This window comes from Rhinoraja longicauda, chromosome 3, assembly GCF_053455715.1.
Source record: "Rhinoraja longicauda isolate Sanriku21f chromosome 3, sRhiLon1.1, whole genome shotgun sequence".
Lineage (NCBI taxonomy): Eukaryota > Metazoa > Chordata > Chondrichthyes > Rajiformes > Arhynchobatidae > Rhinoraja > Rhinoraja longicauda.
The window spans coordinates 97,668,864-97,696,582 of NC_135955.1; the positions used below are offsets into that span (position 1 = coordinate 97,668,864).

Consider the following 27,719-nt stretch of genomic DNA (forward strand, 5'->3'; position numbering starts at 1 on the left):
CATAGACAACAGGTGCAGGAGGGGGCCATTCGGCCCTTCGAGCCAGCACCACCATTCACAGTGATCATGGCTGATCATTCTCAATCAGTACCCCGTTCCTGCCTTCTCCCCATACCCCTTGACTCTTGTGAACATTACTGGTTCTAAATTTTCTTGCACAAGATGGCGCCCAACCCAGGCGACCGTTTGCGTGCTAGGCACAGGAGCAGGTCGACAAATTCATATTACAGTCGCACCGCAATCTCAGTAAATGGCTGGATTGTAATCATGTCTTGTCTTTCTAGGAAAGATATTGTGAAGCTTGAAAGGGTTCAGAAAAGATATACGAGGATGTTGCCAGGACTCGAGGGTGTGAGCTACAGGGAGTGGTTGAGTAGACAATAGACAATAGGTGCAGGAGGAGGCCATTCGGCCCTTCGAGCCAGCACCGCCATTCAATGTGATCATGGCTGATCATTCTCAATCAGGACCCCGTTCCTGCCTTCTCCCCATACCCCCTGACTCCGCTATCCTTAAGAGCTCTATCCAGGCTGGTTCTCTATTCCTTGGAGCGCAGGAGGATGAGGGGAGATCTTATAGAGGTGTACAAAATCATGAGAGGAATAGATCGGGTAGATGCACAGTCCCTCGCCCAGAGTAGTGGAATCGAGGACCAGAGGACATAGGTTCAAGGTGAAGGGGAAAAGATTTAATAGGAATCCGAGGGGTAACCTTTCACACAAAGGGTGGTGGGTGTTTGGAACAAGCTGCCAGAGGAGGTAGTTGAGGCTGGGACTATCCCATTGTTTAAGAAACAGTTGGACAGGTACATGGATAGGACAGGTTTGGAGGGATATGGACCAAGTGCAGGCAAGTGGGACTAGGGTAGCTGGGACATTGTTGGCCGGTGTGGGCAAGTTGGGCCGAAGGGGCCTGTTTCCACGCTGTATCACTCTATGACTGTATGACAATGACTGGATAGCACGCAACAAAAGCTTTTCACAGTACCTCGGTACACATGACAATAAACTGAACTGAAAAAAATATTATCCAGTGTAAGACATTGCCCTTGCTTACACCTCCTCCAACCTCATCTATTGCATCCGCTGCTCCAGATGTCAACTTATTTACATCGGCGAAACCAAGTGCTGGCTCGGCAATCGCTTCGCTCAACACCTGCGCTCGGTCCGCGTTGGCCAAACTGGTCTCCCGGTGGCCGAGCACTTCAACTCCCCCTCCCATTCCCAGTCTGACCTTTCTGTCATGGGCCTCCTCCAGTGCCATAGTGAGGCCCACCGGAAATTGGAGGAACAGCACCTCATATTTCGCCTGGGCAGTTTGCAGCCCAGCGGTATGAACATTGACTTCTCTAACTTTAGATAGTTCCTCTGTCCCTCTCTTCCCCTCCCCCTTCCCAGTTCTCCCTCTGGAGATGATATCCAGATGATGATATCCGATGATATCCAGCTCCTCATCTCCACCAAGTCAATCTCCACCACCACACACTCTACACTGACAAACTGCATCACTGAAATAAAATCTTGGCTTCAATCAAATTTCCTCAAACTCAATTGCAACAAATCTGAAATCATCATCATTGGTCCAAAAACGCTCACCAAATCCACCCAAAACTTCACCCTCAACATTGATGGTCTCCCAGTATCCACCTCACCTCACATCCGGAATCTTGGAATCATCTTTGATCAAACCCTCTCCTTCGACAAACACATCAAACACATCACAAAGACAGCCTTCTTCCACCTCAAAAATATTGCCCGTCTCCGTCCATCCCTCTCCTCCACAGCTGCAGAAACCCTCATCCACGCCTTCATCACCTCCCGTCTGGACTACTGCAACAGCCTCCTCTATGGCGCACCCTCAAAAATCATCAGTAAACTTCAATACATTCAAAACTCCGCTGCCCGTCTACTCACCCACTCCCCGATCCGTGACCATATCACCCCCGTCCTTTACAAACTCCACTGGCTCCCCATCCCCCAGAGAATCCAGTACAAAATCCTCCTCATAACCTACAAAGCCCTCCATAACCTGGCCCCATCCTACCTGACCGACCTCCTCCACAGGCACACTCCCACCTGCACCCTCCGCTCTGCTGCTGCCAATCTCCTATCCCCCCCACATCCGGACCAAACTCAGATCCTGGGGGGACAGGGCTTTCTCCATCGCTGCTCCCACCCTATGGAACTCACTACCCCAAACCGTCAGAGACTCCTCCACACTCACCACATTCAAAACATCGCTGAAGTCTCACCTGTTCAGTACTGCCTTCAACCACTGACCGTCACCTCACCTTCTGTCTCCTTTCTCTGTTCGTTTACTTATTTACTTATTTATCTATTTATTCATTTCCCTATGTTCTCTAAATCTCTGTAAAGCGTCTTTGAGTATATGAAAAGCGCTATATAAATAAAATGCATTATTATTATTATTATCCTCCTGTCTCCACCTATATCCTTCCTTTGTCCCGCCCCCCCCCCCCCCCCCCGACATCAGTCTGAAGAAGGGTCTCGACCCGAAACGTCACCCATTCCTTCTCTCCTGAGATGCTGCCTGACCCGCTGAGTTACTCCAGCATTTTGTGAATAAACACCTTCGATTTGTACCAGCATCTGCAGTTATTGCTTACATTGTCGTCTTTGCGCTCTCTTGCTCCCTCAGGTGGTGCCTTTGAGGTAAAGCAGCACGGTTTTTTCCACGGCTTGGACTGGAATGGGCTGCTCAGGCAGAAGGCAGAGTTTATCCCACAGCTCGAGTCTGAGGACGACACCAGCTATTTTGACAGTAAGTGTTCGAACTGCAAAGTCGCGCCTTTGTGACAAGTTACATAGAAACATTGAAAATAGTTGCAGGAGGAGGCCATTTGGCCCTTCGAGCCAACACCGCCATTCATTGTGATCATGGCTGAACATCCATAATCAGTAACCCGTGCCTGCCTTCTCCCTATATCCCTTGATTCCACTAGCCCCTAGAGCTCTATCTAACTCTCTTTTAAATTCATCCAGTGAATTGGCCTCCACTGCCTTCTGTGGCAGAGAATTCCACAGATTCACAACTCTCTGACTGAAAAAGTTTTTCCTCATCTCCGTTCTAAATGGCCTACCCCTTATTCTTAAACTGTGGCCCCTTGTTCTGGACTCCCCCAACATTGGGAACATGTTTCCTGCCTCTAACGTGTCCAACCCCTTAATAATCTTATATGTTTCGATAAGATCCCCTCTCATCCTTCTAAAATGATGATCATGGTGGATCATCCACGATCAATAACCTGTGCCTGCCTTCTCCGCATATCCCTTGATTCCACTAGCCCCTAAAGCTCTATCTAACTCTCTTTTAAATTCATCCAGTGAATTGGCCTCCACTGCCTTCTGTGGCAGAGAATTCCACAAATTCACAACTCTCTGGGTGAAAAGGTTTTTTCTCACCTCAGTTTTAAATGGCCTCCCCTTTATTCTTAAACGGTGGCCCCTGGTTCTGGACTCGCCCAACATTGGAAACATTTTTCCTGCATCTAGCTTGTCCAGTCCTTTTATAATTTTATACGTTTCTATTAAGATCCCCTCTCATCCTTCTAAATTCCAGTGAATACAAGCCCCGTCTTTCCCGTCTTTCCTCATATGACAGTCCCGCCATCCCAGGGATTATCCTCGTGAACCTATGCTGCACTGCCTCAATAGCAAGGATGTCCTTCCTCAAATTAGTTGTACAAAATCATGAGCAGAATAGATCGGGTAAACGCACTTTTGCCTAGAGTTGGGGAATCGAGGATCAGAGGACATAGGTTTAAGGTGAGGGGAGAAAGATTTAATAAGAATCTGAGGGGTAACTTTTTTACACAAAGGGTGGTGGGTGTTTGGAACAAGCTGCCGGAGGAGGTAGTTGGGGCAGGTCCTATTGCAACGTTTAAGAAACATTTATACAGATACATGGATAAAATAGGAAATTATTTATTTTTTATTTCAAATGTATAGTTTATTCTCAATGAAAAATATATACAAGACAAAAATTGCAAAATCGCATCATATTGTCTCGAAATACTCAATAGTGTTATAGTCAGTAGAGTTTGCACCTATCTTTAATTAAAGGGGCAGCACGGTAGTGCAGCGGTAGAGTTGCTGCCTCACAGCGCCAGAGACCCGGTTTCAATCCTGACTACGGGTGCTGTCTGTACGGAGTTTGTACGCTCTCCCCGTGACCTGTGTTGGTTTCCTCTGGGTGCTTCGGTTTCCTCCCACGCTCCAAAGACGTACAGGTTTGTGGGTTAAGTAGCGTCAGTAAAATTGTAAATTGTCTCTAGTGCGTGTAGGATAGTGTTAGTGCGCGGGGATCGCTGGCCGGCCCAGACTCAGTGGGCTGAAGGGCCTGTTTCCCTGCCGTATCTGAAAACTAAACTAAACTAAGTATCCTTGCCACTCATGTGGCCACCTGGGGTGATATTTCCCCCCCCCCCCTCCCCCCCTTGTTTGAGGGGTCTCTCCCCACCGGACTCCGCCCCCTCAATATCCAGCAGTGGAAAGATCACAGGCAAGGTCCTACCATTATTTTTTAGATTTAGATTTAGAGATACAGCGCAGAAACAGGCCCTTCGGCCCACCGGGTCCGCGCCGCCCAGCGATCCCCGCACACTAACACTATCCTACACACACTAGGGACAATTTTTGCATTTGCCCAGCCAATTAACCTACGTACCTGCACGTCTTTGGAGTGTGGGAGGAAACCGAAGATCTCGGAGGAAACCCACGCAGGTCACGTGGGGGAACGTACAAACTCCGTACAGACGGCGCCCGTAGTCGGGATCGAACTTGAGTCTCCGGCGCTGCATTCGGTGTAAGGCAGCAACTCTACCGCTGCGCCACCGCGCCTTCGTCTTGGCTGCACCGAGCTTCAGAGCACAGCCTCACTCCAATGCTCCAAATAACGGATGGATGGATTAGGGAGGAGAGATAATAACTGACTAACATCTGAGAAAAGCAAGGGTGGGGCATGATTGAGAAGGTGGGAGAGCAGGAGGGGCTTACGTTTTTAATTGTATAGTTTTGCTTTAGCCTTTTTTTCTCTGCTTGATTGGTGCATCTAGCAATAAGGCCACGCCAACTTCCCTTCTCAATAGACAATAAACAATAGACAATAGGTGCAGGAGGAGGCCATTCGGCCCTTACAATACAACACAATACAATACAATACAATATATCTTTATTGTCATTGTACAGGGAGGGGTACAACGAGATTGGGAATGCGCCTCCCATACGATGCAATAATTTAATTAGCTAGTCAGTATAAATTAAAACAGCAACAACCCAACGAAACAGATTGTAACAGTTTTAAGACAGAATAAAGTGCGAAGACAGAATAAAGTGCCAGCACCACCATTCAATGTGATCGTGGCTGATCATTCTCAATCAGTACCCCGTTCCTGCCTTCTCTCCATACCCTCTGACTCCGCTATGCTTAAGAGCTCTATCTAGCTCTCTCTTGAATGCATTCAGTAATGTTTACAGTAAAAGTTTCATGGGGATAAGTTCTTGGAGCAGAATTAGGCCATTCGGCCCATCAATTCCACTCCGCCATTCAATCATGGCTGATCTATCTTTCCCTCTTAACTCCATTTTCCTGCCTTCTTCCCATGACCCCTGACACCTGTACTAATCAAGAATCTATCTATCTTTTCCATAAACATATCCACCGACTTGGCCTCCACGGCCTTCTGTGGCAATGAATTCCGCAGATTCACCACCCTCTGACTAAAGATATTCCTCCTCACCTCCTTCCTAAAGGCTCCTGTTTTTATTCTGAGGCTGCGGCCTCTGTCCCTGGACTCTCCCACCAGTGGAAACATCCTCGCCACATCCACTCTATCCAGGCCTCTCACTGTCCGGTACGTTTCAGTGAGGTCCCCTCTCATCCTTCTAAACTGCAGCGAGTACAGGCCCAGTGCCGACAAACGCTCATCGTAGGTTAACCCACATGTAATGGTCAGGCCCCACAAGGAACAAGCTCGGCATAAAGATGATACTCTTGGATTTGGCGAGGTCCACCAACAGGTTCCTGCTCAGAAGAACAACTTAAAAACAGACTGGGAAAAGGGAGCTGCAGATTTGCTGGCCGAAGCCGATTTCTAACAACACCAGGCTGTGTAACTGTTTTTGCGCGAGTTTGGCATTTTCTTTAACGTTTTTTCATTTTTACAAGATGTACCGTCCACGCCGACCACTAATCACGCGTGCACGGGGTCTATCCCGCACATTAGGAACAATTTACAGAGGCCAATTAACCGACAAACCTGCGTGTCTTTGGAGTATGGGGGTAAACCGGTGCACCCGGAGAAAACCCACGTGGTCACAGGGAGAACATAGAAACATAGAAAATAGGTGCAGGAGTAGGCCATTCGGCCCTTCGAGCCTGCACCGCAATTCAATATGATCATGGCTGATCTTCCAACTCAGTATCCCGTACCTGCCTTCTCTCCATACCCCCTGATCCCATTAGCCACAAGGGCCACATCTAACTCCCTCTTAAATATAGCCAATGAACTGGCCTCAACTACCTTCTGTGGCAGAGAATTCCACAGACTCACCACTCTCTGTGTGAAGAAATGTTTTCTCATCTCGGTCCTAAAAGACTTCCCCCTTATCCTTAAGCTGTGACCCCTGGTTCTGGACTTCCCCAACACCGGGAACAATCTTCCTGCATCTAGCCTGTCCGACCCCTTAAGAATTTTGTAAGTTTCTATAAGATCCCCCCTCAATCTTCTAAATTCCAGCGAGTACAAGCCGAGTCTATCCAGTCTTTCTTCATATGAAAGTCCTGCCATCCCAGGAATCAATCTGGTGAACCTTCTCTGTACTCCCTCTATGGCAAGAATTCATCCACACAGCGCCCGTAGTCAGGATCGAACCTGGGTCTTTGATGCCGCAAGGCAGCCACACTACCGCTGCACTGCCCGGTCATTAGTGTTCTTAAGGATTATGTCTTGTTTGTGTTCTTGCATTCACAGACCTGTTGAGCTGCTGCAAGTAAGAATCTTCGGTTTTCTCAGGATAGTTGACCACACTTGAAGTTAGATGTATGAGCTTGTGTGAAATTTTGGATAAGTTGTTTGTATTGTTAGAGTGTAGAGATACAGCGTCAAAGCAGGCCCTTCGGCCCACCCAGACCGCGCCGACCAGCCTATCACTATCCAACATGCAGTGCAGGTACAGCAGGCAGTGAAGAAAGCCAATGGAATGTTGGCCTTCATAACAAGAGGAGTTGAGTATAGGAGCAAAGAGGCCCTTCTGCAGTTGTACAGGGCCCTACTGAGACCGCACCTGGAGTACTGTGTGCAGCTTTGGTCTCCAAATTTGAGGAAGGATAATCGTGCTATTGAGGGCGTGCAGTGTAGGTTTACTAGGTTAATTCACCGGAATGGCGGGACTGTCATATGTTGAAAGACTGGAGCGACTAGGCTTGTATACACTGGAATTTAGAAGGATGAGAGGAGATCTTATCGAAACGTATAAGATTATTAAGGGGTTGGACACGTTAGAGGCAGGAAACATGTTCCCAATGTTGGGGGAGTCCAGAACAAGGGGCCACAGTTTAAGAATAAGGGGTAGGCCATTTAGAACGGAGATGAGGAAAAACTTTTTCAGTCAGAGAGTTGTGAATCTGTGGAATTCTCTGCCTCAGAAGGCAGTGGAGGCCAATTCTCTGAATGTATTCAAGAGAGAGCTAGATAGAGCTCTTAAGGATAGCGGAATCAGGGGGTATGGGGAGAAGGTAGGAACAGGGTACTGATTGAGAATGATCAGCCATAATCACATTGAATGGCGGTGCTGGCTCGAAGGGCCGAATGGCCTCCTCCTGCACCTATTGTCTATTCTCTTCACACTAGGGACAATTAACAATCTATTACCGTCCTCATCGTCCACCCTGGCTAGTTCTACGGAACTGGCAATATTTGCAGCAAAGCGTCAACTACTGTACTCTGAAGCACCATTTGCAACTTTTGATTGTTGTCATTGACATACGAAAGAAAGAAGAAGAATCTTTTACCAAAGCCAATTAACTTACAAGCCTGCACATCGTTAGAGCGTGGGAGGAAACCAGAGCACCCGGAGAAAACCCACGCAGGTCACGGGGAGAACGTACAAACTCCGTACAGACAGCACCCGTAGTCATGATCGAACATGTGGAATTCTCTGCCTCAGAAGGCAGTGGAGGCCAATTCTCTGAATGCATTCATGAGAGAGCTAGATAGAGCTCTTAAGGATAGCGGAGTCAGGGGGTATGGGGAGAAGGCAGGAACGGGGTACTGATTGTGGATGATCAGCCATGATCACATTGAGTGGCGGTGCTGTCTCGAAGGGCCGAAGGGCCGAATGGCCTCCTCCTGCACCTATTGTCTATTGTCTATTGAACCCGGGTCTCTGGCGCTGTAAGGCAGCAACTCTACTGCTGAGCCACCAGTGTGTATGTATATTTTTGTACATGTGTATGACTTCCAGTGTTATTGAAGAGCTCAATTTTGACCGACGTTTTGTGACTACATTTAGCCCGGTCCGAGAGGTACCATCACATGGAAACTGAGGAGGAGGAGGAGACAAATGAGGAGGATTTCAATTTGGAAATAAGACAGTTTTCATCATGCTCCCACCGATTTAACAAAGTGAGTACCTTTACAGACCACGTTGCTGCAAGGTATTGTAAAATATAACTCTGATGTGATCTCTACCGAACATTTTCTGGATCTGTATGAGCATTTTGGAGATGTTATCTGTGCACATGAGTTACGCACCTATTTCTGTGTCCTCAGCTCCCAGTTGTACATCCTTATTGCCTTTCTTGACTGCTGTTTCTGCACATCAGGGGGGTTTCGCAGTTCCACAGCAGGCGAGCCAGGCCTGCCACCGATGAGGTGCAGTGTCCCACAAGCCTCATTTACAAACATAGAACATAGGTGCAGGCGGAGGCCATTTGGCCCTTCGAGCCAGCACCGCCTCTCATTGTGATCATGGCTGATCGTCCACAATCAGTAACCTGTGCCTGCCTTCTCCCCATATCCCTCGATTCCACTAGCCCCAATAGACACTAGGTGCAGGAGTAGGTCATTCGGCCCTTCGAGCTTAGCACCCCCGAGAGCTCTATCTAACACTCTTTTAAATTAATCCAGTGAATTGGCCTCCACTGCCTTCAGTGGCAGAGAATTCCACAAATTCACAACTCTCTGGGTGAAAAAGTTTCTTCTCACCTCAGTTTTAAATGGCCTCCCCTTTATTCGTAGACTGTGTGGCCCCTGGTTCTGGACTCCCCCAACATTGGGAACATTTTTCCTGCACCTAGCTTGTCCGGTCCTTTCATAATTTTATACATCTTTATAAGATCCCCTTTAGGATTTCGCAGGGTTATGTTTTCGGTAAAATAGTTTCAATGGCTCAATGGAACTTTTATCCCTGTTTTTACACAAACAATCCAGTAGACTATTGCCGTACCCAATGGCTCAATGGTTTCTCTATTATAATGCGTGCCAAGGTACAGTGAATTACTTTGTTTTTTTTGCATTCAGCTCAGCGAGACTATCGCCGTCCATATGTGGAGAGGATGTTTCCACTAGTGGGAGAGCCTAGCACCAGATGACATGGTCTCAGAATTAAAGGGCGTTCCTTTAGCAAGCAGATGAGACAGAATTTCTTCAGTCAGAGGGTGGTGAATCTGTGGAGCTCATTGCCACAGATGGCTGTGGACGCCAAGTCAATGGATATACTTAGAAACATAGAAACACAGAAAATAGGTGCAGGAGGAGGCCATTTGGCCCTTCGAGCCAGCAGCACCATTCATTGTGATTGATCATGGCTGATCATCCACATTTAAGGCAGAGATAAGGCAGTTAGAGTCTTGATTAGTGTGGGTGTCAGAGGTTATGAGGAGAAGGCAGGAGAATGGGGTTCGGAGGGAGAGATAGATCAGCCATGATTGAACGGCAGAGTAGACCTGATGTGCCGAATGTCCTAATTCTCTCCTATCACTTATGAACATGTATTCCCCGGTTAATACAGAATAGCCCACTGAGGCCATATGCAAGAGGCACCATTTTGGCACCATTTTACAGTCCCCGGCACATCCACGATTAGCAATTGCACAGAAATAGTCCACTGATCGAGCGATAGGTTATACAGGCAGAGGGATCTGTTATACAGGCATTTGGACGGGCAAGGGCTGATTAGGGACGGTCAGCATGGTTTTGTACGTCGGAGGTCGTGTCTCACAAATCTGATTGAGTTTTTTGAAGACGTGACCAAAAAGGTCGATGTGGGCAGAGCTGTAGATGTTGTGTACATGGACTTCAGTAAGGCGTTTGACAAGGTTCCCCATGGTAGGCTGCTCTGGAAGGTTAGATCACATGGGATCCAAGGAGAGATCGCTGAATGGATAACAAATTGGCTCCATGGAAGGAAGCAGAGGGTGATGGTGGAAGGTTGCTTCTCAGACTGGAGGCCTGTGACTAGTGGTGGGCCTCAGGGTTCGGTGCTGGGCCCGTTACTGTTTGTCATCTACATCAATGATTTGGCTGATAACACACAGGGCAAGATTAGCAAGTTTGATGATGACACATAAGTGAGTGGTTTAGCAGATAGTGAAGATGGTTGTGAACGATTGCAGCAGGATCTGGATCGATTGGCCAGGTGGGAGGAGGAATGGTTGATGGAATTCAATGCAGAGAAGTGTGAGGTGTTGCATTTTGGGAAGTCGAACAAGGGCAGGACCTACACAGTGAATGGTCGGCCTCTGGGTAGTGTTGTAGAGCAGAGGGATCTAGGAGTGCAGGTGCATGGTTCCTTGAAGGTCGAGTCGCAGGTGGATAAGGTGGTCAAAAAGGTTTTTGGCACTTTGGCCTTCATCAGTCAGAGTATTGAGTGTAGAAGTTGGGAGGTCATGTTGCAGTTGTGTAAGACGTTGGTTTTTCTGCTTCTGCTGTCTCTGTTTGTTGTCATTCGCCTGACTGAGGTCAGTTGACAGGGCTCACCATGGGGAGGTCCACAACATGAGCCTCGTGCTGTTGTCGGCCCTCGATAACAGCACATTGCACTGGACTCAGTGCCTGCGAGGCGTTACGTAACCTCCGCTGCCTCAAACGGAAGAAGAAGAAGAAGACGTTGGTGAGACCACATTTGGAATATTGTGTTCAGTTCTGGGCACCATGCGATAGGGAAAATATTGTCAAGCTTGAAAGGGTTCAGAAAAGGATGTTGTCAGGACTCGAGGGTGTGAGCTACAGGGAGATGTTGAGTAGGCTGGGTCTCTATTCCTTGGAGCGCAGGAGGATGAGGGGAGATCTTATAGAGGTGTACAAAATCATGAGAGGAATAGATCGGGTAGATGCACAGAGTCTCTTGCCCAGAGTAGGGGAATCGAGGACCAGAGGACATAGGTTCAAGGTGAAGAGGAAAAGATTTAATAGGAATCTGAGGGGTAAATTTTTCACACAAAGGGTGGTGGGTGTATGGAACAAGCTGCCAGAGGAGGTAGTTGAGGCTGGGACTTTCCCATCTTTGAAGAAACAGTTGGACAGGTACATGGACAGGACAGGTTTGGAGGGATATGGACCAAGCACAGGCGGGTGGGACTAGTGTAGCTGGGACATTATTGGCCAGTGTGGGCAAGTTGGGCCGAAGGGCCTGTTTCCACATTGTGTCACTCTATGACTCTACGACCAGTGTAGCTGGGACATTGTTGGCCGGTGTGGGCGAGTTGGGCCGAAGGGCCCGTCTCCACACTGTATCACTCTGTGGCTCTGTGACCCCGCATGCAAGAGACACCATATTTTGGCGCCATTTTCAAAGTCTTCCTTAACTTCACTTACAAGTGATCCGTCAAATTGTTTTCTCCAAAGGTTTACAAAAGCATGGATCGAATATCGAACAACGACGAGAAGAGGTTCATCGAAAAGACCCAGGGGGAGAAGGACTTTGCGGGCAGGAAGCTGAAGAAGGCCAACACCTTGCACGTGGACTCACTGACCTGGATTCCAGACTCTGAAATGTCAGTGTTCTCCGGCTCAAAAGACCAATTTAGAAAAAAAAATGTTTTGTGTTTTTTTAAAAAAAGTGCTCCTCGACTTACGATCCGGGTTGCGTTCCAATAAACCCATATCGTAAATCGAAAATATCGTAAGTCGAAAAATGGACATCGCAAGCCCAAAGATCATACTTCAAAATTCGAAGTATGGTTTCTACCGTACTTGGAAGAGTCTTGGAAGAGTTAATGAGTGGATCATTGGTTATGAAGTTGCGTGAATCAGCATTAACAATGTCAGCTTTTGCACTGTCGTAAAGCCGAAATATCGTAAGTCGGAGCTTCGTAAGTCGAGGAGCGTCTTTTGTTGCAAGGTAGTTCTCCAACTAAGCAAAACAAGGAACTGCAGGTGCTGGTTTACATGAAAAAGAGGAGTAACTCAGCAGGTCAGGCAACAGCTCTGAGGAGCATGGATAGTCCCAAGGAGGGTCCCAACCTGTGGGTGGTGCAGCGTTAGAGTTGCTGCCTCACAGCACCAGGGACCCAAGTTCCATCCCGACTGCGGGCGCTGTCTGCACGGAGTTTGTACGTTCTCCCCGTGACCTGCGTGGGTTTCCTCCGGGTGCTCCGGTTTCCTCCCACACTCCAAAGACGTGCAGGTTTGTCGGTAAAATTGGCTCCTGTAAATCGTAAGTTGTCCCTGGTGTGTGTGTAGGGTGGTGCTAGTGGCTGGTCATGCAGACTCGGTGGGACTAAGGGCCCTGTTTCCGTGCTATATCTCTAAATTAAACCAAGCTAAACGAAACTCATAATCGTGTCATCGAGTCATACAGCACGGAAACAGGCCCTTCGGCCCAACCTGCCCATGCTGACCCCATCTACAGTGAAGAAAGCCAATGGAATGATGGCCTTCATAACAAGAGGAGTTGAGTATAGGAGCAAAGAGGTCCTTCTGCAGTTGTATAGGGCCCTAGTGAGACCGCACCTGGAGTACTGTGTGCAGTTTTGGTCTCCAAATTTGAGGAAGGATATTCTTGCTATTGAGGGCGTGCAGCGTAGGTTTACTAGGTTAATTCCCGGAATGGCGGGACTATCATATGTTGAAAGACTGGAGCGACTAAGCTTGTATACACTGGAATTTAGAAGGATGAGAGGAGATCTTATCGAAACGTAGAAGATTATTAAGGGGTTGGACACGTTAGAGGCAGGAAACATGTTCCCGATGTTGGGGGAGTCCAGAACCAGGGGCCACTGTTTAAGAATAAGGGGTAGGCCATTTAGAACTAAGATGAGAAAAAACTTTTTCAGTCAGAGAGTTGTGAATCTGTGGAATTCTCTGCCTCAGAAGGCAGTGGAGGCCAATTCTCTGAATGCATTCAAGAGAGAGCTGGATAGAGCTCTTAAGGATAGCGGAGTCAGGGGGTATGGGGAGAAGGCAGGAACGGGGTACTGATTGAGAATGATCAGCCATGATCACATTGAATGGCGGTGCTGGCTCGAAGGGCCGAATGGCCTCCTCCTGCACCTATTGTCTATTGTCTACTCTAGTCCCACCTGCCCACGTTTGGCCCATATCCCTCTAAACCTGCCATATCCATGTACCTGTCCAAATGTCTCTTAAATGTTGTCACAATGCTTCAACTACTTCCTCTGGCAGCTCGTTTACAAATACCCACCACCCTCTGTGCGAAAAAGTTTCCCTTCGGGTCCACATTAAATCTTCCCCTCTCACCTTAAGTCATAGTCACACAGCCAATAATACTAACAGATCCACAGTCATAGAGTGATACAGTGTGGAAACAGGCCCTTCGGTCCACCTTGCCCCCACCGGCCAACATGTCCCATCTACACTAGTCCCACCTTTAGTTTATCATATCATATCATATATATACAGCCGGAAACAGGCCTTTTCGGCCCTCCAAGTCCGTGCCGCCCAGTGATCCCCGCACATTAACACTATCCTACACCCACTAGGGACAATTTTTACATTTACCCAGCCAATTAACCTACATACCTGTACGTCTTTGGAGTGTGGGAGGAAACCGAAGATCTCGGAGAAAACCCACGCAGGTCACGGGGAGAACGTACAAACTCCTTACAGTGCAGCACCCGTAGTCAGGATCGAACCTGACTCTCCGGCGCTGCATTCGCTGTAAAGCAGCAACTCTACCGCTGCGCTACCGTGCAGCCCTAGTTTTGAGATACAGCACGGAAACAGGCCCTTTTGCCCACCGAGTCCGCGCTGAGCACTATAGACAATAGACAATAGGTGCAGGAGGAGGCCATTCGGCCCTTCGTGCCAGCACCACCATTCAATGTGATCATGGCTGATCATTCTCAATGTACCCTGTTCCTGCCTTCTCCCCATACCCCCTGACTCCGCTATCCTTAAGAGCTCTATCCAGCTCTCTCTTGAATGCATTCAGAGAATTGGCCTCCACTGCCTTCTGAGGCAGAGAATTCCACAGATTCACAACTCTCTGACTGAAAAAGGCTTTTCCCCATCTCAGTTCTAAATGGCCTACCCCTTATTCTTAAACTGTGGTCCCTAGTACTGTGGCCACCTGACACACACTGGGGACAATTTTAACAATTTTTTACCAACGCTACAATGCCTACAAACCTGCACATCTTTGGAATGTGGGACGGAAACGAGAGCTCCCAAAGAAAACCCTCGCAGGACTCGGGGAGAACGTACAAACTCCGTATAGTCAAGCACCCATGGTCAGGATCGAACCCGGGTCTCTGGTATTGTGAGGCAGCAACTCTACCGCTGAGCCACCTCTGCCTGCGTTTGGACCATATCCCTCCAGACCTACCCGATCCGTGTACCAGTCTAAATGCTTCTTAAACGTAGCGACGGGTTTATTGTTTGGATGTGGCTTCGATGTTACAATCGAGTGCTCATACATTTGGGAACACTTTTGTCTTCACAAGTGTGGCTAACGGTGCTATCTTGGAAGAGTTAATGAGCGGATCATTGGTTATGAAGTTGTGTGAATCAGCATTAACAATGTCAGCTTTCAGCAGGCGCGACTCAGTCCCAGCAGTGTGTTTACTCAGTTTTCTCACACGCCACGCTGTGTGTTAATCGATGGTCTGTAACCACGGGTTCGATCCCGACTACGGGCGCCGTCTGTACGGAGTTTGTACGTTCTCCCCGTGACCTGCGTGGGTTTTCTCCGAGACCTTCGGTTTCCTCCCGCACTCCAAAGACGTACAGGTTTGTAGGCTAATTGGCTTGGTAAATGTTAAACAAATTGTCCCTAGTGGGTGTAGGATGGTGTTAGTGTGCGGGGATCGCTGGTCGGACCGGACCCGGTGGGCCGAAAGGGCCTGTTTCCGTGCTGTATCTCTAAACTAAAAACTAAAACTAAAGGTGAAGGTATTGAATAAAGAGGTTGGGATTCTGTCCGGTGAAACGTCTCTTGTTTGTCTTGTGTTCAGGCAACACCTGTCCCTGTCTCACTCGTCCAGTAGTGAGAACAGCACCTGCTACCAACGTTCTGGGATGCTGCCCAGCTTTGCCATCTCTGCCGAGGACGATGAGTCGCTCTCCAACGAAGACTCCAACAGGGACCCGGAGAATATCCTGTTCTCCATCGGAACGTCGCAGGACGAGATCGATGCGACCACCCCCAGCACCATCAGCAGTTCAACTCTTTCAGGTGCGTTCAGTGGGTGGTAGAATTGCTGCCTCACAGCGCCACTCGAGACCCAGGTCAATAGACAATAGACAATAGGTGCAGGAGGAGGCCATTCGGCCCTTCGAGCCAGCACCGCCATTCAATGTGATCATGGCTGATCATTCTCAATCAGTACCCCGTTCCTGCCTTCTCCCCATACCCCCTGACTCCGCTATCCTTAAGAGCTCTATCTAGCTCTCTCTAGAATGCATTCAGAGAATTGGCCCCCACTGCCTTCTGAGGCAGAGAATTCCACAGATTCACAACTCTCTGACTGAAAAAGTTTTTCCTCATCTCCGTTCTAAATGGCCTACCCCTTATTCTTAAACTGTGGCCCCTGGTTCTGGACTCCCCCAACATTGGGAACATGTTTCCAGCCTCTAACGTGTCCAACCCCTTAATAATCTTATACGTTTCGATAAGATCTCCTCTCGTCCTTCTAAATTCCAGTGTATACAAGCCTAGTCAGGGTCTCCATCCTGACTACGGGTGCCGTCTGTACGGAGTTTGGACGTTCTCCCTGTGATGGCACAGGTCATCTCCGGGTGCTCCGGTTTCACCCACACACAGTCCATCGCCAAGTTCACCAACGCAGTCCTTCCGCTCAGCCCCCGGCTTCCAGTTTGGTTAGTATTACGTAGAAACACAGAAAATAGGTGCAGGAGGAGGCCATTTGGCCCGTCGAGCCAGCACCTCAGGGTGAGAGACCTCCAGTTTAAATTCCTCCTCCAGTTTAAATTTCATTTGGAATATTTTGGAGGACCAAGAACCAAGAATCGCCATAGATCCCCGAAAGTGGAAACAGAACACTGTGATCTGAGACAACATAATATGATAGAACTTTATTTATCCCATGAGGGAAATTGATCTGTTGATTGAAACATAGAAACATAGAAAATAGGTGCAGGAGGTGGCCATTTGGCCCTTCGAGCCAGCACCGCCATTCATTGTGATCATGGCTGATCATCCACAATCAATAACCCGTGCCTGCCTTTTCCCCACATCCCTTGATTCCGCTAGCCCCTAGAGCTCTATCTAACTCTCTTTTAAATTCATCCAGTGATTTGGCCTCCACTGCCCTCTGTGGCAGAGAATTCCACAAATTCACAACTCTCCGGGTGAAAAAGTTCCTTCTCACCTCAGTTTTAAATGGCCTCCCCTTTATTCTTAGACTGTGGCCCCCCGGTTCTGGACTCCCCCCACACTCCAAAGACGTGCGGGTTAGGAGGCGAATTTGGCTTCGGTATACATTGTAAATTGTCCCTGGTGCGTGTAGGATAGTGTTAGTGTGCGGGGATCGCTGGTCGGCGCGGACCCGGCGGGCCGAATGGCCTGTTTCCGCGCGGTATCTGTGAACTACACTAAACCGCGTGCAGACCAGTGTGTGGTGGACGGCAGGCTCTCAGTGATTCGTGGGCAGATACAACAAGGAAACGGGCCCTTCGTCCCACCGACTCCACGCTGACCACCAAATCCCACTGTGAACCATCCTATTCTCCCCACATTCCTATCGATTCACCTGACATTCTACCACTGTATTCACAAGAGGCGGCACGGTGGCGCAGCGGTAGAGTTGCTGCCTTACAGTGCCATCGACCCCGGTTCAATCATGACTACGGGGTGCTGTCTATATGGAGTTTGCATGCTCTCCCTGTATGTTCCTTCCATACTCCACAAAGACGTATGGGTTTGTAGATTAATTTGGCTTCGGTAAAAATTGTAAATTGTCCCTTGTGTGTAGGATAGTGTGTTGGATAGTGCTGGTGGACTAGCACTAGCTAGTGATTGCTGGTCATTATTTTCAAGAGAGGGTTAGATTTAGCTCTGGGGACTGAGAATCAAAGGATACAGAGAAAAAGCTGGAACGGGGCACTGATTGTGGACGATCAGCCATGAGCATATTGAATGGTCATATGGGATGGGTCATGGGATGGGATGGGCTGGCTCGAAGGGCCGAGTGGCCTACTCCTGCACCGACTTTCTATGTTTCTATGGACCTGGTGGGTCGAAGGGGCCTGTTTCCGCGCTGCCTCTCGAAAGTCTAAAGTCACCCACCTGCACATGTTGGGAAATTCACAGTGGCCAATTCCCACTCGTTTTCTGAGCAGGAGACAGGAGCACCTGGAGACTGTTGTGCAAATGGTACACAGACTATCCAAAGTCGGGATTGAACCTGGATCACTGGAACAGCGTCATTACTCACTGCGTCACTGTGTTTCTTTCATTATTATTTACTTTAGTTTATGGACATTAGACAATAGGTGCAGGAGGAGGCCATTCGGCCCGTCGAGCCAGCATCGCCACACAATGTGATCATGGCTGATCATTCTCAATCAGTACCCCGTTCCTGCCTTCTCCCCATACCCCCTGACTCCGCTATCCTTAAGAGCTCTATCTAGCTCTCTCTTGAATGCATTCAGAGAATTGGCCTCCACTGCTTCTGAGGCAGAGAATTCCACAGATTCACAACTCTCTGACTCGAAGGGAATTAGAGATACAGCGCGGAAGCAGGCCCTTCGGCCCACCGAGTCCACGCCAACCAGTGATCCCCCCCCCCCCCCCGCACATTAACGATATCCTACACAAACACACTAGGGACAATTTACAGTCTTTACCGAAGCCAATTAGCCTACAAACCTGTACGTCTTTGGAGTGTGGGAGGAAACCAGAGCTCCCGAAGAAAACGCGTGCAGGTCACAGGGAAAACGTACATAGAATAATAGAAAATAGGTACAGGAGTAGGCCATTCGGCCCTTCGAGCCTGTGCCGCCATTCAATATGATCCTGCCTGATCATCTAAAATCAGCACCCCGTTCCAGCTTTCTCCCCATATCCCTTGATTCCGTTAGCCCTAAGAGCTATATCCAACTCTCTCTTGAATACATCCAGTAAATTGGCCTCCACTGCCTTCTGTGGCAGAGAATTCCACAGATTCACAACTCTCTGGGTGAAAACGTTTCTCCTCATCTCAGTCCTAAATGGCCTACCCCTCATTCTTAAACTATGACCCCTGGTTCTGGACTCCCCCAACATGGGGAACATTTTTCCTTCATCTAGCCTGTCCAAGCCCTTAAGAATATTATATGTTCCTATAAGATCCCCTCTCATCCTTCTAAATTCCAGTGAATATAAGACCAGTCGATCTATGCTTTCATCATACGTCATCCCGCCATCCCAGGAATTAACCTGGTGAACCTACGCTGCACTCTCAATAGTCCTTCCTCAAATTAGGAGACCAAAACTGCATACAGTACTCCAGGTGTGGTCTCACCAGGGCCCTGTACAACTGCAGTAGGACCTCCTTGCTCCTGTACTTAAATCCTCTCGCGATGAAGGCCAACGTGCCATTTGCTTTCTTCACTGCCTGCTGTATCTGTGAAAACTCCATGCAGACAGCACCCGTGGTTGGGATGGAACCCGGGTCTCCGGCGCTGTAAGGCAGCAATCTACCGCTGCACCACCAGGTTTGCCCTACCGATTTACCGGTTACCATAATCAGATTTACTTCACCTTCACAGCTGTTGAAGTCGCGTTTAAAATCATTCTCCCCGAGCTTCAAGCCTTTGTGGTAAACCTGTCACTGTGCTGACCAACTGAGATGAGAAAAAACTTTTTCACCCATAGAGTTGTGAATTTGTGGAATTCTCTGCCACAGAGGGCAGCGGAGGCCGATTCACTGGATGAATTTAAAAGAGAGTTAGATAGAGCTCTGGGGGCTAGCGGAATCAAGGGGTATGGGGAGAAGGTAGTCACAAAATACTGGAGTAACTCAGTCTGAAGAAGGGTCTCGACCCGAAACGTCACCCATTCCTTCTCTCCCGAGATGCTGCCTGACCCGCTGAGTTACTCCAGCATTTTGTGTCTACCTTCGATTTAAACCAGCATCTGCAGTTTTTTCCTACGATATGAGGAGAAGGCAGGCACGGGTTACTGATTGTGGACGATCAGCCATGATCACAATGAATGGCGGTGCTGGCTCGAAGGACCGAATGGCCTCCTCCTGCACCTATTGTCTATGTTTCTATGTAGCTCAACCATAAGTGATCACAAAGTATGTTAGCAATATCAACACTGAACAATTACATGTTCTTTTTACTAGCCTCAAATTAGTCAGTAAAAGTCCAATATAGCCCAAGGAAAGATAAAACGTAATGAAATGAATAGAGGTTGTCATGGACCCATCAACTAGCATTTATTTCAAGAGGACTAGAATACAAAAACAGGGATGTAATGCTGAGGCTCTATAAGGCGCTGGTCAGGCCGCATTTGGAGCGCTGTGAGCAGTTTTGGGCCCCATATCCGAGGTAGGATGTGCTGGCTCTGGAGGGGATCCTGAGGAGGTTTACAAGAATGATCCCAGGAATGTTTGGGTTAACATATGATGAGCGTTTGACGGCACTGGGCCTGCACTCGCTGGAGTTTAGAAGGTCAATAGACAATAGACATTAGGTGCAGGAGTAGGCCATTCGGCCCTTCGAGCCAGCACCACCATTCAATGTGATCATGGCTGATCATTCTCAATCAGTACCCCGTTCCTGCCTTCTCCCCATACCCCCTGACTCCGCTATCCTTACGAGCTCTATCTAGCTCTCTCTTGAATGCATTCAGAGAATTGGCCTCCACTGCCTTCTGAGGCAGAGAATTCCACAGATTCACAACTCTCTGACTGAAAAACTCTCTGACTGAAAATAGGGGATGTCCCGGCTAATACGGGACAGTTGGCAACCCTAGTTGAGAGGGAAAGATAGATCAATCACGATTGAATGGTGGAGTAGATTTGATGGGCCGAACGGCCTAATTCTGCTTAGTTTATTCTCACTTATAAACACATGAATTTCCCGATGGGGAAAGAGTAATTAAAAATGATGGAGGCACGTCACTGAAATATAAGGTGACCTTCAATTTATTTTGAAATTACATATTGCTATGTGATTCTTGGCTGCTTTTGCAATTGGATGAGTGCGATGTTTTTCGTTTCCGTATTGACGAGAGTGTAAACTTAATGCCGGGAAATAAAAAAATGACGTGGGAGAAACTGATGGAATGCATTTGTGTGTGAGCAGTTGGCAGCTTCTCGGAGCACCTGGATCAGATTAGCTCGAAGGGCGACTGTGTGGAGAGCATGGACATTTGCTCGAAGAGTCCGAGCGACAACATCCCCCTGGTGGCCCATCAGCGGCAGGACGGCTCGGAGAAAGAGAGGCCGGGGAAAGTGATGAAGTCTGTCTCTGCCACCGCGCTCTCCCTCATGATCCCTGCAGGTATACGAATCAGTCCGCCGCTCAGAACAAGGAGGGTCTCGACCCGAAACGTCGCCCGCCCCTTCTCTCCAGAGACAATAGACAATAGGTGCAGGAGGAGGCCATTCGGCCCTTCGAGCCAGCACCGCCATTCAATGTGATCATGGCTGATCATTCTCAATCTGTACCCCGTTCCTGCCTTCTCCCCATACCCCCTGACTCCGCTATCCTTAAGAGCTCTATCTAGCTCTCTCTTGAATGCATTCAGAGAATTGGCCTCCACTGCCTTCTGAGGCAGAGAATTCCACAGATTCACAACTCTCTGACTGAAAAAGTTTTAAATGGCCTACCCCTTATTCTTAAACTGTGGCCCCTGGTTCTGGACTCCCCCAACATTGGGAACATGTTTCCTGCCTCTAACGTGTCCAACCCCTTAATAATCTTATATGTTTTGATAAGATCTCCTCTCATCCTTCTAAATTCCAGTGTATACAAGCCTAGTCGCTCCAGTCTTTCAACATATGACAGTCCCGCCATTCCGGGAATTAACCTAGTAAACCTACGCTGCACTCCCTCAATAGCAAGAATTTCCTTCCTCAAATTTGGAGACCAAAACTGCACACAGTACTCCAGACGCGGCCTGTAGGCTCGGACGCTGTGGTCAGTAGGCCTCACGGTGGCACCCTCCTATACCCACACTGACCTTTCTGTCCTGGGTTCCTGGGTAGGGGTTGCCAACTTTCTCACTGCCAAATAAGGGACAAGGTGACGTCACCGCCCCGCGCCCCACGTGACCTCACCCAGCCAGCGGCCAAGTGCTCCCGCCCCACCAATGGCGGCAAGCCGGGCCGGGAGGCGGGTTGCTACGCAGCCTCCGTTAGGCGGCACCTGGGCCTCCGGACCTACACTGCCTGGACCTACACTGTCCGGACCGACACTGCCCGGGCCTACAGCATCCGAGCCTACAGCGTCCGAGCCTACAGCGTCCGGGCCTAGAGCGTCCGAGCCTACAGCGTCCGGGGCTACAGCGTCCGGGCCTGCAGCGTCCAAGCCTACAGCTGAGTTACTCCAGCATTCTGCACCCATCAAAACTCTACTGCATGCTGATGTTCATAAGGGATAGGAGAAGAATGAGGCCATTCGGCCCATCAAGTCTACTCAGCCATTCAATCATGGCTGAGCTATCCCTCCCTCCTAACCCCATTCTCCTGCCTTCTCCCCATAACCCCTGACACCCGTACTAATCACGAATCTATCTATTTCTGCCTTAAAAATATCCACTGACTTGGCCTCTGTAATGTCCACGGTAAGACCCGGTTGTGACTAGCACAATGAATAGACGTCCGACATCTTGTAAGAAGATTTAATAATAATCCACAGATTCTCCACCCTCTGACCAAAGAAACTCCTTCTCATCTCCTTCCTAATGGAACGTTCTTAAATTCTGAGGCTGTTGCCTCTGGTCCTAGACTCTCCCACTCGTGGAAACATCGTCTCCACATCCACTCTATCCAGGCCTTTCACTATTCGGTAAGTTTCAATGAGGTCCCCCCTCATCATTTTAAACGCCAGTGAATGGAGACCCAGTGCGTCAAACGCTTTATAGTCATAGAGTCAAGCAGCGTGGAAACAGGCCATTCGGCCCAACTTGCCCTCACCGACCAACAAGTCCCATCTACACTCGTCCCACCTGCCTGCGTTTGGCCCATATCCCTCTAAACCTGTCCTATCCATGTACCTGTCTAAATGTTTCTTAAACGTTGCGGAAACTTTTTTCACACAGAGGGTGGTGGGTGTACGGAACGAGCTGCCAGAGGAGGTAGTCCTCTAAGAACCAATTAGGCAGGTACATGGATGGACCACTGTGATCTCCTTGGCCATTGGTGCCGCCTCTGATTTGTTCTGCACCTCTTCATACCTCTAGTTTTCCTCTCCCCTGACTCTCAGTCTGAAGATGGGTCTCAATTTGGAATGCCACCTATTCCTTCTCTCCAGAGATGCTGCCTGACCCGCTGAGTTACTGCAGCAATTTGCGTCTGCCTTCAGTCACAAAATGTCGTCGTCTTCGCTGGGAAGTGTACGAATAAGGGAAGGGAAAATCTAAATTGGACCTATCAGTAGGCGTCACGGTGGCGCAGCGGTAGAGTTGCAGCCTTACAGCGCCGGAGACCCGGGTTCCATCCCGACTACGGGTGCTGTCTTGTACGGAGTTTGTACCTTCTCCCCGTGACCTGCGTGGGTTTTCTCCAGGATCTTCGCTCCACGCTCCAAAGACGTACAGGGTTTGTAGGCTAATTGGCTTGGTATAAATGTACATTTTCCCTAGTGTGTGTCGGGTAGTGTTAATTATTATTTTTTTTAGATTTTAGAGATACATCGCGGAAACAGGCCCTTCGGCCCACCGAGTCCGCGCCGCCCAGCGATCCCCGCACATTAACACTCTCTTACACACACTAGGGACAATTTTTACATTTACCCAGTCAATTAACCTACATAGCTATAGCTGTACGTCTTTGGAGTGCAGGAGGAAACCGAAGATCTCGGAGAAAACCCACGCAGGTCACGGGGTAAAACGTACAAACTCCGTACAGACGGCGCCCGTAGTCAGGATCGAACCTGAGTCTCCGGCGCTGCATTCGCTGTAAGGCAGCAACTCTACCGCTGCGCCACCGTAATGCGCGGGGATCGCCGGTCGGCGCAGACCCGGTGGGCCGAAGGGCCTGTTTCCGCGCTGTACCTGTAAACTAAACTAAACTATTAATAGTCCTAGCACGAAGTGCTGCTCTGCTGAGGCGATGTGGTAATAATTATAACCAAGTCTATCCTCTCTAGACAGCCATTTCAAAAGAATCATAACATCGCCAAACATCAAGGGGTTTAAAGAGAATATTTTTGCTTAGCAGGGACATTAACTGCACAACTGGGCTGTTGCTGTCAGACTAGATCACGATGGAAGCACTTGAAAGTGCAATATATTTTCTTGTGGTAATGGGCATATATTTCAAGATCGCATTTTTCACAAACGTGTGGGATTTCTCTCTTTTGTTGAAGGCACAGCCAGATAAAACTAAAGCTAAAATTCTTGTCCTTAATGTACCGTAAACGTCTTCAAACATTGCCTGCGGATCATTCCAGAACATCATATATTCTGCCAAGGTAGACAACAGAATGCTGGAGTAACTCAGGCAGAATCTCTGGAGGGAGAGAGGGGCATGGGGTGACGTGTCGGGTCACACTCGAATTTCAAGTCTCGACCCGAAACGTCACCCATTCCTTCTCTCCAGAGATGCTGCCCGACCCTCTGAGTCACTCCAGCTTTTTGTGTCGATCTTCGGTTTATCATCATATCATATCATATATATACAGCCGGAAACAGGCCTTTTTCGGCCCTCCAAGTCCGTGCCGCCCAGCGATCCCCGTACATTAACACTATCCTACACCCACTAGGGACAATTTTTACATTTACCCAGCCAATTAACCTACAAACCTGTACGTCTTTGGAGTGTGGGAGGAAACCGAAGATCTCGGACAAAACCCACGCAGGTCACGGGGAGAACGTACAAACTCCTTACAGATGGCGCCCGTAGTCAGGATCGAACCTGAGTCTCCGGCGCTGCATTCGCTGTAAAGCAGCAACTCTACCAGCACCTGCAGTTCCTTCCTACAACATCATATTTACTGCGCTGGAACTACTGCTGGCTCGTTTCCTTTAGTTCTGCATTGACTCAGGGTGTGGGGGGGGGGGGGGGAGGGGGTTGGAAGTTTGTGCACAGCACAGGGAGCCTACAACACCCCCTAAACACCTCTGCCTAAACCGACCTGATCTCCCCTTTGCGAAACACTTTAACTCCCCCCTCCTATACCCACACTGACCTTTCTGTCCTGGGTAGGGGTTGCCAACTATCTCACTCCCAAATAAGGGACAAGGTGACGTCACCGCCCTGCGCCCCACGTGACCTCACCCAGCCAGCGGCTACGTGCTCCCGCTCCACCAATGGCGGCCGGCCGGGCCGGGAGGCGGGTTGCTATGCAACCTCCTTCAGGCGGCACCTGGGCCTCCGGACATACACTGCCCGGACCTACACTGCCTGGGCCTACATTGCCCGGGCCTATAGCGTCCGGGCCTACATTGCCCAGGCCTACAGCGTCCGGGCCTACACTGCCCGGGCCTACAGCGTCCGGACCTACAGCGTCCGGACCTAACTGCCCGGGCCTACAGCGTCCGGACCTACACTGCCCGGGCCTACAGCGTCCGGGCCCTCAGCGTCTGGACCTACATTGCCCGGGCCTACAGCGTCCGGGCCTATAGCGTCCGGGCCTACACTGCCCGGGCCTACAGCGTCCGGACCTACACTGCCCGGGCCTACAGCGTCCGGACCTACAGCGTCCGGACCTACACTGCCCGGTCCTACAGCGTCCGGACCTACAGCGCCAGGCTTAATACGGGACAAGGGCGGTCCCGTACATGATAAACCAAGTTAGCCCAAAATACGGGATGTCCCGGCTAATACGGGACAGTTGGCAACCCTGGTCCTGGGCCTCCTCCACTGTCAGAGTGAGGCCCAGCGCAAATTGGAGGAACAGCACCTCATATTTTGCTTGGGCAGCTTACACCCCAGTGGTATGAACATTGGCTTCTCTAACTTCAGGAACCCTCGCATTCTCTCTCTCTCCATCCCGCCCCCACCCTAGTTTTCCGACCAGTCTGACTGTCCCCGTGATTAAATATTATACTGTATGCCTCATTGTCACCTTCCCCTAGCTCACAATGGTCTGCCCTACATGTTCCTTGACCTTCGTCCCCTTTGATCTCTCATTTTCACACCTTACCCTTCCATATCTCTCGTTCCCCTCTCTCCTGACTCTCAGCTTGAAGAAGGGTCCCAACCCAGAATGTCGCCCATTCCTTTTCTCCAGGGATGCTGCCTGACCTGCTGTTAGGTTTGATTGGTGCGGGTGTCAGGTGTTATGGGGAGAAGGCAGGAGAATGGGGTTAGGAGGGAGAGATAGATCAGCCATGATTGAATGGCAGATTAGACTTGATGGGCCGAATGGCCTAATTCTACTCCTATCCCTTATGACATACTGCAGCATTTTGTCTCTACCTTTGACCTACAACAAATACATGCTAAACACATTGATCACTCAGAAGCTATGCTGGTTTCCCTGGTGCAGTGTATCCATAATTTAACGAAAGAAGACGACAATCCTGTATAATACATAATCTATCTTCATACTATACTTTGGTGGACTAGAGGCTACAATTAGTCACTTTTTTCTTTTGAGCTTTGAGCCCCTCCAGACTCCAGCTTTCATTCGGAACCCAAGAAAAATGGGCGCAGCGGTAGAGTTGCTGCCTCACAGCGCCGGAGACCCGGGTTCAGTCCCGACTACGGGTGCCGTCTGTACGGAGTTTGTACGTTCTCCCCGTGACCTGCGTGGGTTTTCTCCGGGATCTTCGGTTTCCTCCCACACTCCAAAGAAGTGCAGGCTTGTAGGTTAATTGGCTTGGTATAAATGTAAAAATTGTCCCTCGTGTGTGTAGGATAGTGCTAGTGTGCGGGGATCGCTGGGCGGCGCGGACACGGTGGGCCGAAGGGCCTGTTTCCGCGCTGTATCTCTAAACTGAAAAACGTGTGGCAACAGCCAGCCCCAGTAAGGGGTTTAAGATCTGATGATGTGTGTCATTTTTTTACAGGAATTGCTGTGTATTTTTGCAGAGCTATGCACAGCATGATCAATGAACAACTCCTAGTTTTGTTTTGTGTGTAGTTAATACGCTTCTGGGTTTATTTAAATAACTATAAATCAAACCTTGCTGGCAGAGATGAAAAGAATAAAAGTCAATTCCTGCTGGGAATTGTTGCACAAAGGCGGAACCTGGCCCAGCCATTTGTCTCGTTTACTTAGGTGGACTCATAGAGTCCGAGGGCAGGGAACAAGGGCCCTTCAGCCCAACTTGCCAACTGCAGTTCCCCATCTACGCTGGTCCCACCTGCCTGGGTTTGATTCATAACCCTCCAAACCTTTCCCATCCCTGTAACTGTCCAAATGTTTAGTTTAGTTTAGCGGTACTGCGCGGAAACAGGCCCCTTCGGCCCACCGAGTTCGCGCAGACCAGCGATCCCCGCACATTAACACTATCCTACACACACTGGGTCAGTCTGAAGAAGGGTCTCGACCCGAAACGTCACCCATTCCGTCTCTCCTGAGATGCTGCCTGACCTGCTGAGTTACTCCAGCATTTTGTGAATAACTACACACAATTTTCCTCGGTCAGTTTGGGCGGTCACGGTGGCGGGTGCTGTCTGTACGGAGTTTGTACGTTCTGCGTCGGTTTTCTCCAAGATCTTCGGTTTCCTCCCACACTCCAAATGCAAAAAAATGTCCCTAGTGTGTGTAGGGTAGTGTTAATTATGCGGGGATCGCTGGTCGGCGCGGACCCGGTGAGTCGAAGGGCCTGTTTCTGCGCTGTATCTCTAAACGAAACTAAAGTCAGTCTGAAGAAGTGGCTCGACCCGAAACGTCGCCTATTCCTTTTACTCCACAGAAGCAGCCTGCCCATGCCAAGTTATTCCAGCATTTGTGTCTATCTTCGGTGTAAACCAGCATCTGCAGTTCCTTCCGACACTTAAAAACTCTTCCAGCTGTGTTCTCTCACCAGTCCATACGATACGATACGTTACGATAGAACGTTACTTATCCCAGGAGGGAAATTGATCTGCCGAGTCGTAAAAACACAAAATACATACACGAGACAAACAAAACACATGAAAGTCCGTGGGATTAAAAAGGTTTACTCTTG

General features: G+C 49.2%; 1 protein-coding gene across 11 annotated transcripts in view; it reads left to right on the top strand.

Annotated features, from left to right (window-relative positions):
* LOC144592204 (microtubule-associated serine/threonine-protein kinase 4-like) overlaps positions 1–27,719 on the top strand; it is a 344,807-nt gene that overhangs the window by 306,112 nt on the left and 10,976 nt on the right. For all 11 annotated transcript variants that reach the window (XM_078396718.1, XM_078396720.1, XM_078396725.1 and 8 more), the window contains 5 exons: positions 2,659–2,781; positions 8,532–8,644; positions 11,867–12,015; positions 15,436–15,656; positions 20,738–20,935. In XM_078396718.1, the coding sequence (XP_078252844.1) occupies positions 2,659–2,781; positions 8,532–8,644; positions 11,867–12,015; positions 15,436–15,656; positions 20,738–20,935 (804 nt within the window). The remainder of the gene's footprint in view (positions 1–2,658; positions 2,782–8,531; positions 8,645–11,866; positions 12,016–15,435; positions 15,657–20,737; positions 20,936–27,719) is intronic.